A 14,711-nucleotide genomic window follows, 5' to 3' on the forward strand; every position below is an offset into this window, starting at 1 on the left:
ATTTTGAAATCCGTTATCATGAAGTTTACACTTACGTCATAACGATTTTTAAAATTTGAAATAACGAATTAAATTCGTTATTTCAAATTAAAAATAAATATTTAATAGGTCTTAAATGGGCTTTCGTAATAAAAGGCACTGTTATGTCTCTTAGAAGCTTCCGTACATTAGGCCTAATACGAGCAATGCATTGTATAGAGGACCACAAGACTGGGATGAAATTGAAATAATCTGCGGATGTGACTTTGCGAGATTCTCGCCAATTTTGATGAAGGACTTCTGGGATTGTGATAAACAAAATGTGGGCGAATGTTCCTCTTCAGCCTTGCCTACTCAATATTTATAGGCTTTAGTCATTAGAGCTCGAAGTATGAACGACTCTGGCTTGTTGCGCTCACTATATTTTTAAATGTATGTATATAACGCTCATGTGATGTGTAATAAAATTATGAAACTAACATTTTAGTGGCTGATGCGGGGCTAGTGAAATCTGATGCGGGGCTTGTGAAATCGCCATTGATTTGACGCCTATCTGTCATCTATTATACGATGTCATCTATTTACAATCTGTCATCTATTATACAATCTGTCATCTATTATACAAGGAGTTTTTGTTTGCTTTACGTCCCGTCGAGAATTTTTCCCTCATAATGAGACGTCACCAGCTGTGAAGTAGCACAAAATTTAGACCTATGTTTAGCGCTCAGGGTCGTAGCAGTGAGGGTTCTTTATCGTGCCAACGCATGCCTCGACACGGGATCTCCGTTTTTGAGTTCATATCCGAAATACCCGTGATTCTCACTTCTAACTGCCGAGCATTTGGCGAAGAAGCAATCACTACCTATGTTAACGTCTTAAGTTTGACGCGGCCATGGCACGAGCAGGGCTCAAACTCATGACCTCCCGGTTACGATTGATTGATTGTATGTTGCTTAAAGTCCCTCTCGAGAATATTTCACTCATATGGAGACGCTAACGCTCTACCGCTGAGCTACTGCAACCAGTTCGTCCAATCCAGGAATCTTTGATACATGATTAAAGGGATGCCATCAGTGATAGATGAAGTGCCACAAATTCTGACCAATGCATGGCGCTCAAGGCCACAACAATTAGGGTTTTTGATCATGCCAACCGCTCCTCCGATCTTAAGGTCTCATCCAGGGAGAAGTTGGTCATATTTCAGAGTATTAAAGCCACTTAAAGATGATATGTCAGTATTGAATGCAAATATCATCCTCTTAATATTTTCTGAAAATGATACTGAGCTTTTTCAATCACAACCGTAAAAAGTCGCTACCGTAAATTTCCAAAATAGATTCATTATAATGATAGGATTCAAATTATTCTAAGTAAGGATACACGAACAAGATAATAAATTAAATCGACAATAACCATGCTTTGTTCTGTCTGCGTTTTAATCTTTGATTAATAGGACACGCATGACCTATATCACGCAGTAAAAGAATAGAAGAAGAAAAAAAACTTTCTTGAATTAGGAAGTTATGTAAAAATACCTGTTTGATAATTTATTCGAAAAAAAAACACCGTATAGTTATCTACACGACACCGTATATAGTGACATTTGTAGCAGGCTCACGACAAGGATAACATTTTTTTCACAGGAAAGGTATGGTCTTGTTAAACTTTTGATTTGAAATTTTGTACAGAGACAAATAAATCTAATGTTTCCCGTGGTCTTCTACCATCTTCAAGCTGATGATAAGATTTAAAGAAACTACATGTACATACAAGCTGATGTATTCATATCAGAATTTTAGTCTCCGCGAAGTTTTTGTTAGCCTGGTAGATTGTCATTTTGCTCCTAAGATATCACGATATAGGTTTTCGTATTTTGCTTTCTATCCACAGACGTATAACTCGGCAAACATGCGGTGTCTGGTCGTCGCGGTAATTGTCACATTCTTCCAGGGCTGTACATCTTTGAATCTGGATGACGTCAAGCTTGGTGGTAAGTTCACAAGTAAAATATACAGTATCGTCTGGATATCCTTTTTCTCGGTATAACGCACATCATGAAAGAAAAACAGCTTAACTCTTGAACAAACCTGAACGGTACAACTTGCCGGTCTTTAAGCCTAATCGCTGCAATTAACCGGCTTAAGTCCTTTAGCTCCAACGCTGTATCAACAAGTCGAGTTACCCAGTCTGGCCTAAATGCTGGAACTAACCAATTCATTTACAGTCTTTCATAAAAGATATCAATGGAGTCTTAAAGGAACTATCGGGTAAAAGAAACGAGAATTTGGAGATTGAACACACAAAACTCTCGCCGCTGAACTATTGACATGGTTGATGATAAAATTTCATAAAAATAAATTGTTCAATGATATGGAGATTTCACGAAATGGTCCCAAATATTATAATTTACATTATTTAGTGTTTGAATATCTTGAAATTCATTTCATTTTTAAAATTCACATAGAACTAAACTGGTACGTGACTGGAAAGGTCTCAAAGATTATACGGGATAACATGGGAGCAACATTTCAGAATATGACAGCTGAACAACAGGACTGTGAGGGTAAAATAACCCTCGTTTCAGACACCTGTTTTGAGTGTAACAGGTACGTTTACGATCACAATCGATCACTGTCTTTATATCTGATGCTAAAATATGTACAGTTGCATTTCAAATTTCTCCATCTATATATGCTCTTGTGGTTTTGTTTACAAGGTTAATTTCTGAGCAACAGATAGCAAACGCAGAGCGAGTGGAACTGGTCTTAGGTAGGTTGGAACAATTGGTATTATTCTTGAAACCCACTGAGTTTTTGAATGACATTATGTAAACCGTTCTGCAATTTGTTTTTGAAGAAAACGCTCAAAAACAAAAGGAGGCTAGAGCAGTAACAGGGGAGTGGAAACAAATCAGAGGTATTTAGAAATCTGCATGTCCGTGGTCTCTTTTTAGAAACTGAAAAATTATATGCTTTAATAACATTCCTATCTTTGACGTTTTATATTCCAGCGAGAAATGTTATTTGAAGTAAATACTTCCCTAGCTGATTACTGGTTCCATATAATTAATGTTGTACAATTAATGATAGAGTAACAATTTTACATTCCCAGGAAACATAATAAAGGGTTTAAAGAAAGCTGTGAAAAAAGCCAGAGGTAATATATTATTTCGATGTCTTCAAACTGTATACATTATTGAAACTGATAAATCAATTTGGTTTTCGTCGTTAAATATAAATTCTATGTAAATATATCTTCAATCACACTGTAAGTCAACGATAATGCTTTAAACCAAATCGAGTTTGTGGTCCTATATATCAGTCATTTACTAGGATATTGTTATTTTGTAGATTTCTTTGAGAAAACAATTGTGCCAAAGATTAACCTGCCAACACTCTCAAAGATTAAGTTGCCTAAAGTTGATTTACCATCGATAAATATACCTAATGTCATTATCCCCGAAATTACACTACCAAAGGTTAAGTTGCCTAAAGTCGATTTACCATCGATAAATATACCTAATGTCAACATCCCTGAAATTACACTACCAAAGGTTAAGTTGCCTAAAGTTGATTTACCATCGATAAATATACCCAATGTCATTATCCCCGAAATTACACTACCAAAGATTAAGTTGCCTAAAGTCGATTTACCATCAATAAATATACCTAATGTCAATATCCCTGAAATAACAATCCCAAACATTCAGATACCTAAAATTCCTATTCCGTCTGTAGATCTTTCAAAATTTCGATTACCTGAAATTACGATTCCAAAAATAGATTTTGGTAATCTTCAAATTCCACAGTTCACGCTTCCTCGAATAAAGTTTCCGAAAATCAGCTTTCCAAAACTGGACCTTGGGAAAATTTTCAGAGGCAAACGGTCAATTACAGATTGCAAAGAATGTGAACAATTTAGAACAGACAGCGAGAAAAACATCGTAAGGAAAGGTGAGATTCGCTTGTTTCCAGTACTATCTCAGAGATCAAGGATACTTCATTGTGGAGGAATATAAATACCTATATGATCAGATAACGTTTAACAAATAAGAACATTCTCTAATGACGTGAGAGAGAAAAGTAGGTGATAGAAAAAATATAACGTTTTACCAGCGATATGTTCAATTTATTTACAAACGTTCAAGTAAAAATGATAAGAAAAAACTATATATTGTTATGTTTTGTGCCGGTCGTCTGCTTCAAAGTTGTTTTTTTAATTTTGTGAAGAAAACAAGAAGCCGTGTAACCACAACCCGAGGTATATTTATTCATTGTTATGTGCTCTAATTATGCTTGTATGTTTGGTTTCAGTTTGCGGTCGCCGGTTTTTAAAGCAGACAGAATCCAAACAGAAAACACTGGAGAAGTTGGCACTGCTTTACTCTGCCCAAGAAAAGGATCTTATATACAATGTAAATAAAATATTTATATCATATGTAGAAGTTAAAATAACAGTGATAAATCTCATGATACAAAATCAAGCGTAGGGCAAACACGAAGCCCTGGACATACCAGAGGTGGGATCAGATGCCTAGGAGGAGTAAGTATCCCCTGATGACCGGTCACACCCGCCGCGAGTCCTACATCTATGATTATTCTCTACTTTTCGTCTACCAATTTATTTATACTATGATGACGTTGATCTCCTATTGCCATGGACCTTTGCGCCGTGATTTTGATATTCAGACATCGACCTAAATACTAGTAATGCATGAATAGAGAAAAGTAAGGTATATTTTGCTTTGTTTTTAGGTCACATTTGATGAAGCCACAATGGACTACACAAGTATGACTGTGGATTTGATTAGTATCGAATTCAAATTACCAAACGGAATGGAGGTGCACAGGTACAATGCAGCGGGCGTAAAGCTGTATCTCTCAGATATGCAACGATCTGCAGAAATACTGGCTCCAAAACTCTTCCAGCAATTCCTCAATTAGTACACAATGTTTTGAACTATATGGAAAATATATCATTTAGGAGAACAATGCATGCATGTGTATGATGAATGCCTCTATTGTAATTTACCAAAATGAAATTCTTTTGATTGTATCTAATGGTTATCCGCTAGGCCATGTTTCTTTGTGTATGCTTGTAAAGGGGGGGGGGGGGAGTGTGTATCGGTGAATTGGACTATCAGTGATCTCGTTAACATCCACTAATTAATCTAAACTGTACAAACAATAACCCTTAAAAAGTGGAAAGTTTCATTCTATGAAACGAATAACGCATTTTCTATCTCTAGAACTGGTATATAATAGCAGAATAAATTTCATTGTAAACGAATAGTTTTATTTTGTTTTCCTCACGCTAGAATCTTCACAAAGAATGACAATGTGCTATATCTGAAATAACATAAAAGTATGCTAGCGCTATTATAATGCTCTTTGAAAAGCTCTATAATGAAAAGAAAAGAATTCATACGGCAATGGCTAGTGCGAGCACTAATTTGTGATTTCAAGCATGGTATTCGATGAACTACTGAGTATTACCAATGCATCAATAATAACAATACGTATTGTCCCAGCCAATTAATTTTGTATATTTTGGTCGATTAGGCCTACGTCATTTTGTTTGAACTTGTTTTATTACGTCATTTGTTTGATCATGATAATAAATGACATGTTGACTTAAAATGTTGTGTTTTTCATTATTTAGACATTTCAATGATTATCCAATCACAAAAACTGAGCTATGGAATGCCAGAGTTTTTGCTCGTATATGGGTTTTTCTATTTCAAAATTGCGGAATATAAATAACAATACGTATATGGAAGTCTTATTTCTACCATTTGTAAATATTTACATTTGCCAATGCACTTCCTTATATGACAGTACTAATGAAATCGATGTTCAATTTCGTGTAACATGAATTTGGTCACGTGATCAGTTTGTTCTTGCGTATGAATACAGTTACCGCTTCAAAAGTCAGCCCCTGTACTTTCACCTGGCTTCTTGCTTATGCAATGCAGTGGGGGATTTAGACCCCCCCCTTTCGCCACAAATTTAGATAATAGAAATAGTGTGAGTAAAATTCCAGATTGGCACCCAAAATGGCTGAGTATTTTGGCTAATACTTGACTTTCACGCACACCCTTTCGTAAACCCTGGATTCGCCACTGCAATGACATCATAACAGAAACAAACGCAGCAGGATATTTATATAGAGTTTATTTTGTAAACAAACAAGAATTTCATCAATTCATAAAAGAGAAACATTTAACATACCGTTCTGTTGTTCATTTTATACAGTTTTAAATACGTCTGCAACTATGCCTAAATTGCAACTTCTGCATGGCGAATTTAAAAAATAAAGTTCTATGATATTGGAAGCGAAAAAATGTAGGCAGAGTTATAAGTCTATTTAATTTATGATGATAAGTTAACCTGTTGTTTCCTGGCAACTGCCATCACGGCTATGACTCGGCATGATCATAAGCGAGGCTGGTCTCAAGTTCAAGTTTATTTTATTCACTCAAACCACATTATACATGGTACATGAGGTGCATTAAGTAAACATACATTTGAGAAAGAATAAGGTCAGAATATGTACAAATATACAATATACATGTATTGAAAAAGTATTTACAAAATATATTAAGGAGGACAGACTAACTCATAGATTTTTTAGATAAACATACAGAGTTTTTTAAGTGTTTTAACCTTACTGGTTGACATAATTTCATGAAATTTAATAATATTAGGTCTTGTGTAATACCTACTGTGAAGGTATTCTTTTCTAATATTTGACAAAGCATTGCATTCTAATATATAATGGAATTCGTCTGCAATTTTCGATTCGTTACACAAAACACAAAATCTTTCATTATATGGAATACCAATCCATCTACCAGTCTCTATAGGGAGGCGGTGAGTTGTGGTGCGAAATTTAAGAAAAATAGTTCTGAATTTTTTTGACAATTTTTCTAAATATTTTTCTGGTCCAAAGTCTATTTTAAAAGTTCTGTATATTTTACCTTTAGATGAATTGAACATATCGCTCGACCATGTTTGGATGAATTGATCCTTAAGTCTTTGTTTGACAGTATTTGTTATCCATTTTCCATTTATGTTCTTTTGTTGATTCCATATATTTGAAAGACCACACATGTTTAAAATTCGATGAATACATTCAAACCAGGGGTTCTTAACAGTACCGTTAACATATTGTGTATGCAAAAATTTATAAAGTACATTAACAATTTTAAAGTCACAATCTTGCAATAGTGTAGCCCAGTATGAAATCATTCTGCTATACACATTAATATAGATTGGGAAACGACCTGTTTCGCCATATACCATAAATGAGGGCGTAGAGCTTTTCAGCTGAAAAATGTGTTTCAGAAATTTTAAGTGAATGCGCTCTACAACTTGTAAATTTTCATACCCCCATATTTCACATCCATAAATTAAAACTGGTAAAACTACTTTGTCAAACAGGTAAAATTGACAACTAATTGGTAAATCAAACAATCTAATTTTCCTTATAATTCCATACATAGCTTTCTGGGCTTGTTCACATAAATGTTTCTTAGCTCTACAAAAAGACCCTGATCTAGAAAATATAATACCGAGATATTTGAATTATTTTACATTCTCTATAACACCCCCATTATAGTAAAATTGCCTTTTCATCAATGGACCCTTTGAGAATATCAAAATTTTTGTTTTATCGACATTAACATTCAATTTCCACTGAGTACAGTATATAAAAAATTCATTCAACGCACATTGTAAATCATCAGCAGATTCAGCCATTATAACTGTATCATCTGCATATAGCAGAGTTAAAAGTTTCAAGTACAACATAAGTTCTTCTTCAATTGAATTAGTAACACTTTGTAGGCCAATAATGCCTTTCTCTTGTAAAAAATATTCAAGATCGTTAATATACAAAGCAAACAGAAATGGGGATAAATTTTCGCCCTGTCTTACCCCAACATTACATGTGAAAAAGTCAGTTGACATGCCATTTATCTTAATCATTGATTTAATTCCCATATACATATTTCTGATATAAGTAAAACATTTTCCCTTGATACCGTTTGTAGTTAACTTGTTCCACAGACCATTTCTCCACACAGTGTCAAATGCTTGTTTAAAATCAATAAATGCGCAAAATAATTTCTTTTTTTTACTCATTAGAGTGTGTGACAAAAACTGCAAAGAAAGAATATGGTCTAATGTTGAATGGTTTTTCCTAAACCCAGCTTGATTTTCATTAATCAAATTAACTTCATCGGCGTATGCCTCCAGTCGACTATTTAAAATGCATATGAAAAGTTTACCGAGACAACTTAACAAAGTAATAGGGCGGTAATTTTCCGGTGATGTTGGATCACCCTTATTTTTGTATATAGGTTTAACAACTCCAAGTGACCACTCATCTGGAACAAAGCCACTGTCAAAAATCATATTAAAAAGTTTTTTATACACAGGTAAAAATATTGACAAAGTTGATGAGATATGTTCATTTAATACATTATCATAACCAGGTGCTTTATCGTGCTTAAGTTTTCTAGCAGCCTTTTGTATTTCGTCGTCAGTAATAACAGTGTTAAGGAACTCATCAGAGGTATCTCCATCGTTTGGAACGAAATCAAAATTATCAAAATTCCCCGTTAAATCGTCATTAGAATCACCTAAATTAAGATTCCTCATAAACTGGAACATTTCGTTAATATCGACGGCGCATTTCTTATTTTTATTTGATGAATTTAAGATCTTCCAATATTCTTTAGAGTTTGTAGAGCGCAGTTCAGACAGTTTACGTGCTATTTCAAACTTATACTTTTTTATACAACTATCCATTATACGTTTGTAGTTTTTACTCATTGTTTTAAGATTGTCTTTGTTTTCTGCTGTCGTGTGCCTATTATGAAGTCGTTTCGCTAAATGAAATTTTCTTCTTGCAGCTCTACATTCTCTATTGAACCAGGGTTTATTTTTCATTTTTTGTACATTTTTTGTAACTCCAAATACTTCACTGGCTGTGTTCATATACACATTACATATATCATTTGCTACCTTGGCAATGTCTGCTTTACAAATACTAGACCTAGTGGATAATTCATTCAAGTAACTTTCAATATTATTTACGGCATGGACGTCAATACCATTACGAAAATCGTCTGCTTTGTCCGCGCACCACAATTTCACACGTGGCTGATTTTCACCTGTACTTTGATGTTCATTTTTTTTTACAAGTGGTAAAATTCTGAACTGTAGAGATACAAAAAGAAATAGGATTATGAACATCTGAAAATAAAGCACAAAAATCTAAAATATCAAACTTCATTAAAATATTAAACAATTCTCTGCTTGATAACACATAATCCACAGTGCTTCTGTTTTTACAGGTAAAAGCTCCAACACCTTTATCATTACCCACACGGCTGTTTACAATATATAGATTATTATTCACACAAAAATCTATCAATTTATAACCAAAATTATTAGTTGAGGTATCCTGCGCTGTTCTGACTGCGGGGATATTGATATTGTCAAAAAATGATAAAATATCAATATTTTCAATTTCAACAGAATTACATTGTATGACATTTGTTAAAAAATCATCCACTTCAACAAAATCATTTAATTTTCCAATTCTCGAGTTGAAATCTCCCATCAAACATACATATTTACACTCTCTACTTATATTGATTAATTCGTGTTCAATCTCAACATAACAATCAGGAGATGAGTATTTACTTCCTTCAGGAGGGATGTATACAGCACCGAAATAAATATCTTCATCAATATTAAACAGTGATTTGTTCATTTTAAACCAGGATACATATTTACAATTTGTGTTAATTACTGTGACATACTTCACAAGTGAATCTCTAATCAGCAAAGCAATGCCACCGGATCTAACTTTTGATAGTCTACATCTATTCTTAAGAAAAACTGAAAAACCAGGTATCTGAAGAACATCCGTATCATCAGTTTTAGTTTCTGTCAAACATATAACATCAAATGAAGATAAAAACTCAACAAATTCATTATATTGTAGTCTTCTATTAACTCCGCAGACATTTAAAGACAAGAAAGAGAGTTTATTATTCGGGTTCTCTGACGTCTGTTCTCCTGCGAGTCCCTAGTGCACACGGTCGGCGGTGTAGTGCTGACGCTGTCTCTTTTGCGGTTGTCGATCACGCCCAGGCGCGTTCCGGTCAACTTGTTGATTCGACCGATTTAACGTTGCGTTTCCGTTTGCTTCTCTCGGATGGAGCAGGGCCATGTCCGTGGGCGGATCCATCGGGTGCAAGGTATTGCTCCCCGTCAATAAACAGGACATCTCGCACTAATTTCGCACGTCTGTTGTTCTTCTTCGCTTGTCTCATAATAGGGTACAGTTTTTTCCTCTTTTCCTCTTTTCGGGTGGAAACTGTTCATTCACCCATACTCTTGATCCTCGCAGCTTTTGAGCAGCTCGCGTTCGAATGAATTCCCTGTCTTTGTAATACGTAAACTTAGCTACGATTTTCCGAGGATGTTCGTTAAACTCATTCCACCTCCCCATTCTGTGGACTCGTTCAAATTGTATTTCGTAATCTAGTTTACATTTTCGTTGGAGAAATTCCTGTAGAACCTCCTCTGTGTCCTCACTTTTATCCTCCGGTATTCCAGAAAACACAAGATTATCACGCATAGATCGCGCTTTGAGGTCGATGACGGAATTCTGTAACTTGTCGTTCTCCTCCCTGACAGTCCTCAGCTCTGCTGTCACTCTGTCCTCTGTGATTTTCTGGGCCTGTGTACACTGCTGTATGTTTTTCTTACAGTCAGACACTGAACTTTTATTGCTTTCGACGGATTCCTTAACTGAATCGAACACAGTTCCCAATGAATTCATGTTAGTTTCTAAACACTATAGATCTTTTTTAACACCTTTCACACCTTCATCTAAAAGGACGACATGTGACTTCATGGTACTTAGAGAACTCTGCATTTCATGTAGAGATGTCATTTTATGCTCGATTGTTGTGAGTCTTGTTTCTAGAGAATCATTCTTGAGTTCTATATTTGTCAGTTTGGTGTTCATTTGTGTCAGGAGAGAATGAATTGAATTTAGGGTTATGTTTCCGTCCTTGCACTCGTAAGAATCATCATAGATAATAGAATGACTCTCTGCCACCAGTTTAGTTGTATCAGCAATAGGTACAGACATGTTTAGATATATTTAGATAGGTAATGTCAGCTAACGTCCAATATATCACATCACATCACATCATGCACACAATACAGAGGCAAGACAGTTCATATCAGCCAGTGATCAGATACACATAACTCAATGGCCGTGAATTCTAAACTCACAGGAGTCGCAAAAAACGCCAAAATTCTCTCAACACAGCAAATGAATTGCTGAGATATAGATCAGTTGATAAAAAATATACATACAGTTGCTGCTTTCATATAACTTGACTGGCGAACAGTTTTCCTAATTTTTCTTGGAGCTCATTGTTAACTGGACTTGCTTGGTAGATGACCTCTGACCCCTCTCGAGGCCCGAAAAATTATGTTCATGTCAGGGTACCGGTGCGAGTCTTCATTAAAATCCTACAACAGAAATCTCTCAAGTGAACAAAAACTCCGTCAGTTCGTTTTTATTTTCTCTTACACACATTGAAGGTAAATAAAAGAAGCAACAAACCTGCACTTTGTCTAAATCTGTCCTACTGTCGCGAATCCGTCTCCTGCATGGCTACAACCGCGAGTCCTAACGATGAACATGCCGTTGTTTCTTTCCAAAAGCCTGACTAAGAGCTTAACGTTAACTTGACCCATCAATTCTCTCAGATCCTTAGAATTTAATCTGTCGAAATCTGTATTCAACAATTGCGTTTTCAACTTGGTAGGCTAGACAAACGCGAGTTTCTCCATCGCTGATCGCGACCAAATCACATCACGGATGTAGTTTACTCCACTCTTCTTGTCTTCATTTCAGTAATCAAATATCTATATCTTATATTCTCTTTGATATTTTTCCTAATTTTTTATTCGATAAAACTCTAACGAACTATATTCTGTGTTCTACGATCGTTATTTTGGTCATCTGCTACATAATCATGGAAGCTCAGTAAGAACACTAATCAAAATAGAAAATATAAATAACATTTTTGAGTGTTATTGGGATATGACATGAAATTGGTACGTGATCAAATATACTGTAACGCGCTTCGAGGATTTGATCACGTGACCAACTTCATGCCATATACCAATAACATTTAAAAATGCTATCTCATTTCTTAATTGTACGGTCTAAATGTGTATTGCATCTCGACGTTTCTTCCATTTCTTTATGTTATAGCAAATATCCACATTTATTCAAAAACTTCTATGTGAGACGAAAAAATCTCTTGCTGTGGCCTTCAATTCGACATTTAGATATATCGACGACGTTTTGTCTATTAAAAATGATAACTTTCATTCATATGTAGATTCGATATATCCCTGTGAGCTCGAAATAAAAGACACCACAAGGTCGTCAAGTTCTGCTTCATACTTAGATATTTTATTGAAAGTAGACATTAATGGCAAACTTACAACTCAACTGTATGACTAACGGGATGATTTCAGCTTCTCCATCGTCAAATTCCCATATTTATGTAGCAATATTCCATTACCACCTGCATATGGTGTTTATATCTCTCAGCTGATTCGATACGCAAGAGCTTGTTCTGCGTATAGTCAGTTTTTAAATAGAGACAAGCTACTGACAAACAAGTTGATGATACAGGGGTTTCAATAGTCTCGATTGAAGTCAGCATTTCGCAAATTAGTTCGTCAATACAACCTATCATTGGGTCAATTGCTGTCTGACGTGTTTCATACCGATTGTTAGACCGTTCTTGACACACTGATTTTGACTACGGAAAACTCCGTTTACCCGATCAGTATATAGGGCACACGTCGGGTGTGACCGGTCGACAGGGGATGCTTACTCCTCCTAGGCACCTGATCCCACCTCTGATGTGTCCATGGGTCCGTGTTTGCCTAACTATCTATTTTGTATTGCTTATAGGAGTTATGAGATTGATCACTGTTCGTTGTCTTCACCTTTCATAATAAAGTATTTGGTTTGATCTTGAATTATCCAGAAAGACAGTTAAATATATTTTTTAAATAAATATTCTTTTAAAGAACAATAAACCAGATATAGTGTTATACATGATACTAGAAAACTATATACATAAGGTATATATCTAATTAAAATCTAGTATATACTAGTGTAACGATCTACGTGAGCGGATCATAGGCTCTGATTTTAATCAGATTGCATGCGGTTTAGGGTTGATTGAAACTCGAAGCACCGAATCCAGTTCAGCAATTTTATCATAATAAATACCACTTGAAATATTGTATAATTCCTAGATGCAGGTTAGAAACTTTTTAAATAAAAGAAAATCAGTTGTTTCTGACAGTATGAATTTATGGAATTCATTAAGTTAAAAATTAAGATAGGGAACGTTCATTAATGATTTTAAAACACGCATCCAACATCCAACCACAATAAAACTCCCCTCTTCACTTCTCATAAGGTATAAAAATTATGTTGCTAAATACCACTCTGACTTCAGACACAAGTACTCTGACGTTGATATAAAAATGTTGCTGGAGTTTCTCATTCACAATATTTACGCAGTCTTTGGTGATTCTGGTCTTCCAACCGTCTTTTAGAATTCCCATCAGCACAAACTATGCTCCTTTATTATTTGTATTCTTATGAGGCAGATATTTCTTCAAAAGCTTCTATGTGATAAGACGAAAATATCTTACTGTGGCCTTCAACTTGATATTTAGATATATCGACGACGTTTTATCTATTAGAAATACTCATTTTCATTCATATGTCGATTCGACGAATCCCAGTCAACTCAAAATAAAAGACACCACGGAATATTCCCTATTCATATTGAACATAGATCTCAAAGGCAAACTAAAACAAAAATCAATGACAAACAAGATGACTTCAATTTTTTCATTGTCAACCTCCCATATTTGTGCAGGAATATCCTATTATCACCTGCACATAGTGTTTATGGCTCTCAACGGATTCGATACGCGAGAACATGTTATGCGTATGATCAATTTCTAAAAATCGAAGCAAGCGACAGACAAATAAGTTGATGTTGCATGATTCAGCATTTCGCAAATTCTATGACCGTTATAACTATCTAGTTTGCCAATACAACCTATCATTGCATGTACATGTAGGTCAAATACTGTCTGACGTGTTTCATATCGATTATTAGGTCATTAATGGCACATTGATTTCGACTATGGATAATTCCGTTTCCCTGTTCATGATAAAGGGCTCACGGCGGGTGTGACCGATCGACAGGGGAAGCTTACTCCTTCTAGGCACCTGATTCCACCTCTGGTGTATCCAGAGGTCCGTATTTGCCAAATAGGAGTAATGATAGGAATACACTATTCGTTATCTTCACCTTTCGTTATAATGATGTATTATGCAAATACGAGCTATCACTGGGTCGAATGCTGTCGGGCGTGCTTTGTGCCAATTGTTAGGCCGCTATTTATATTCAAAACATGGGGTATATAAGACATACATAAGTAAAACATTTCTTGAAATATATAAATTAAGTAGGAAGCACCCAAAACTTGTCAATAAGTGTTTACAGGCTAGTAAATGACGACAATTTTATATTTTTTTCGCGCGATACAGCTATAGACTTGTGCGTTGTGCTACAGTTCTGGGGCCAG

The 14,711-nt window shown here is 35.2% G+C and overlaps 2 protein-coding genes across 2 annotated transcripts; one reads left to right on the forward strand and one right to left on the reverse strand.

Annotated features, from left to right (window-relative positions):
- Window positions 1–1,558: 1,558 nt before the first annotated feature.
- LOC125671568 (periaxin-like) lies at window positions 1,559–5,618 on the forward strand. Its single transcript, XM_048907353.2, has 9 exons — window positions 1,559–1,627; window positions 1,870–1,969; window positions 2,444–2,585; window positions 2,696–2,748; window positions 2,836–2,895; window positions 3,091–3,135; window positions 3,330–3,932; window positions 4,293–4,393; window positions 4,734–5,618. Exons 2-9 carry the CDS (start codon window positions 1,888–1,890, stop codon window positions 4,920–4,922), a joined length of 1,275 nt encoding a protein of 424 aa, XP_048763310.2. The 5' UTR covers window positions 1,559–1,627; window positions 1,870–1,887; the 3' UTR covers window positions 4,923–5,618.
- A 4,705-nt stretch (window positions 5,619–10,323) lies between these two features.
- On the reverse strand, window positions 10,324–10,839 carry LOC125669122 (uncharacterized). The gene has a single exon (XM_048903571.2). The coding sequence runs from the start codon at window positions 10,837–10,839 to the stop codon at window positions 10,324–10,326; it is 516 nt and encodes a 171-aa protein (XP_048759528.2).
- Window positions 10,840–14,711: the final 3,872 nt, after the last annotated feature.

The sequence above is a fragment of the Ostrea edulis genome, chromosome 4, assembly GCF_947568905.1.
Source record: "Ostrea edulis chromosome 4, xbOstEdul1.1, whole genome shotgun sequence".
NCBI lineage: Eukaryota > Metazoa > Mollusca > Bivalvia > Ostreida > Ostreidae > Ostrea > Ostrea edulis.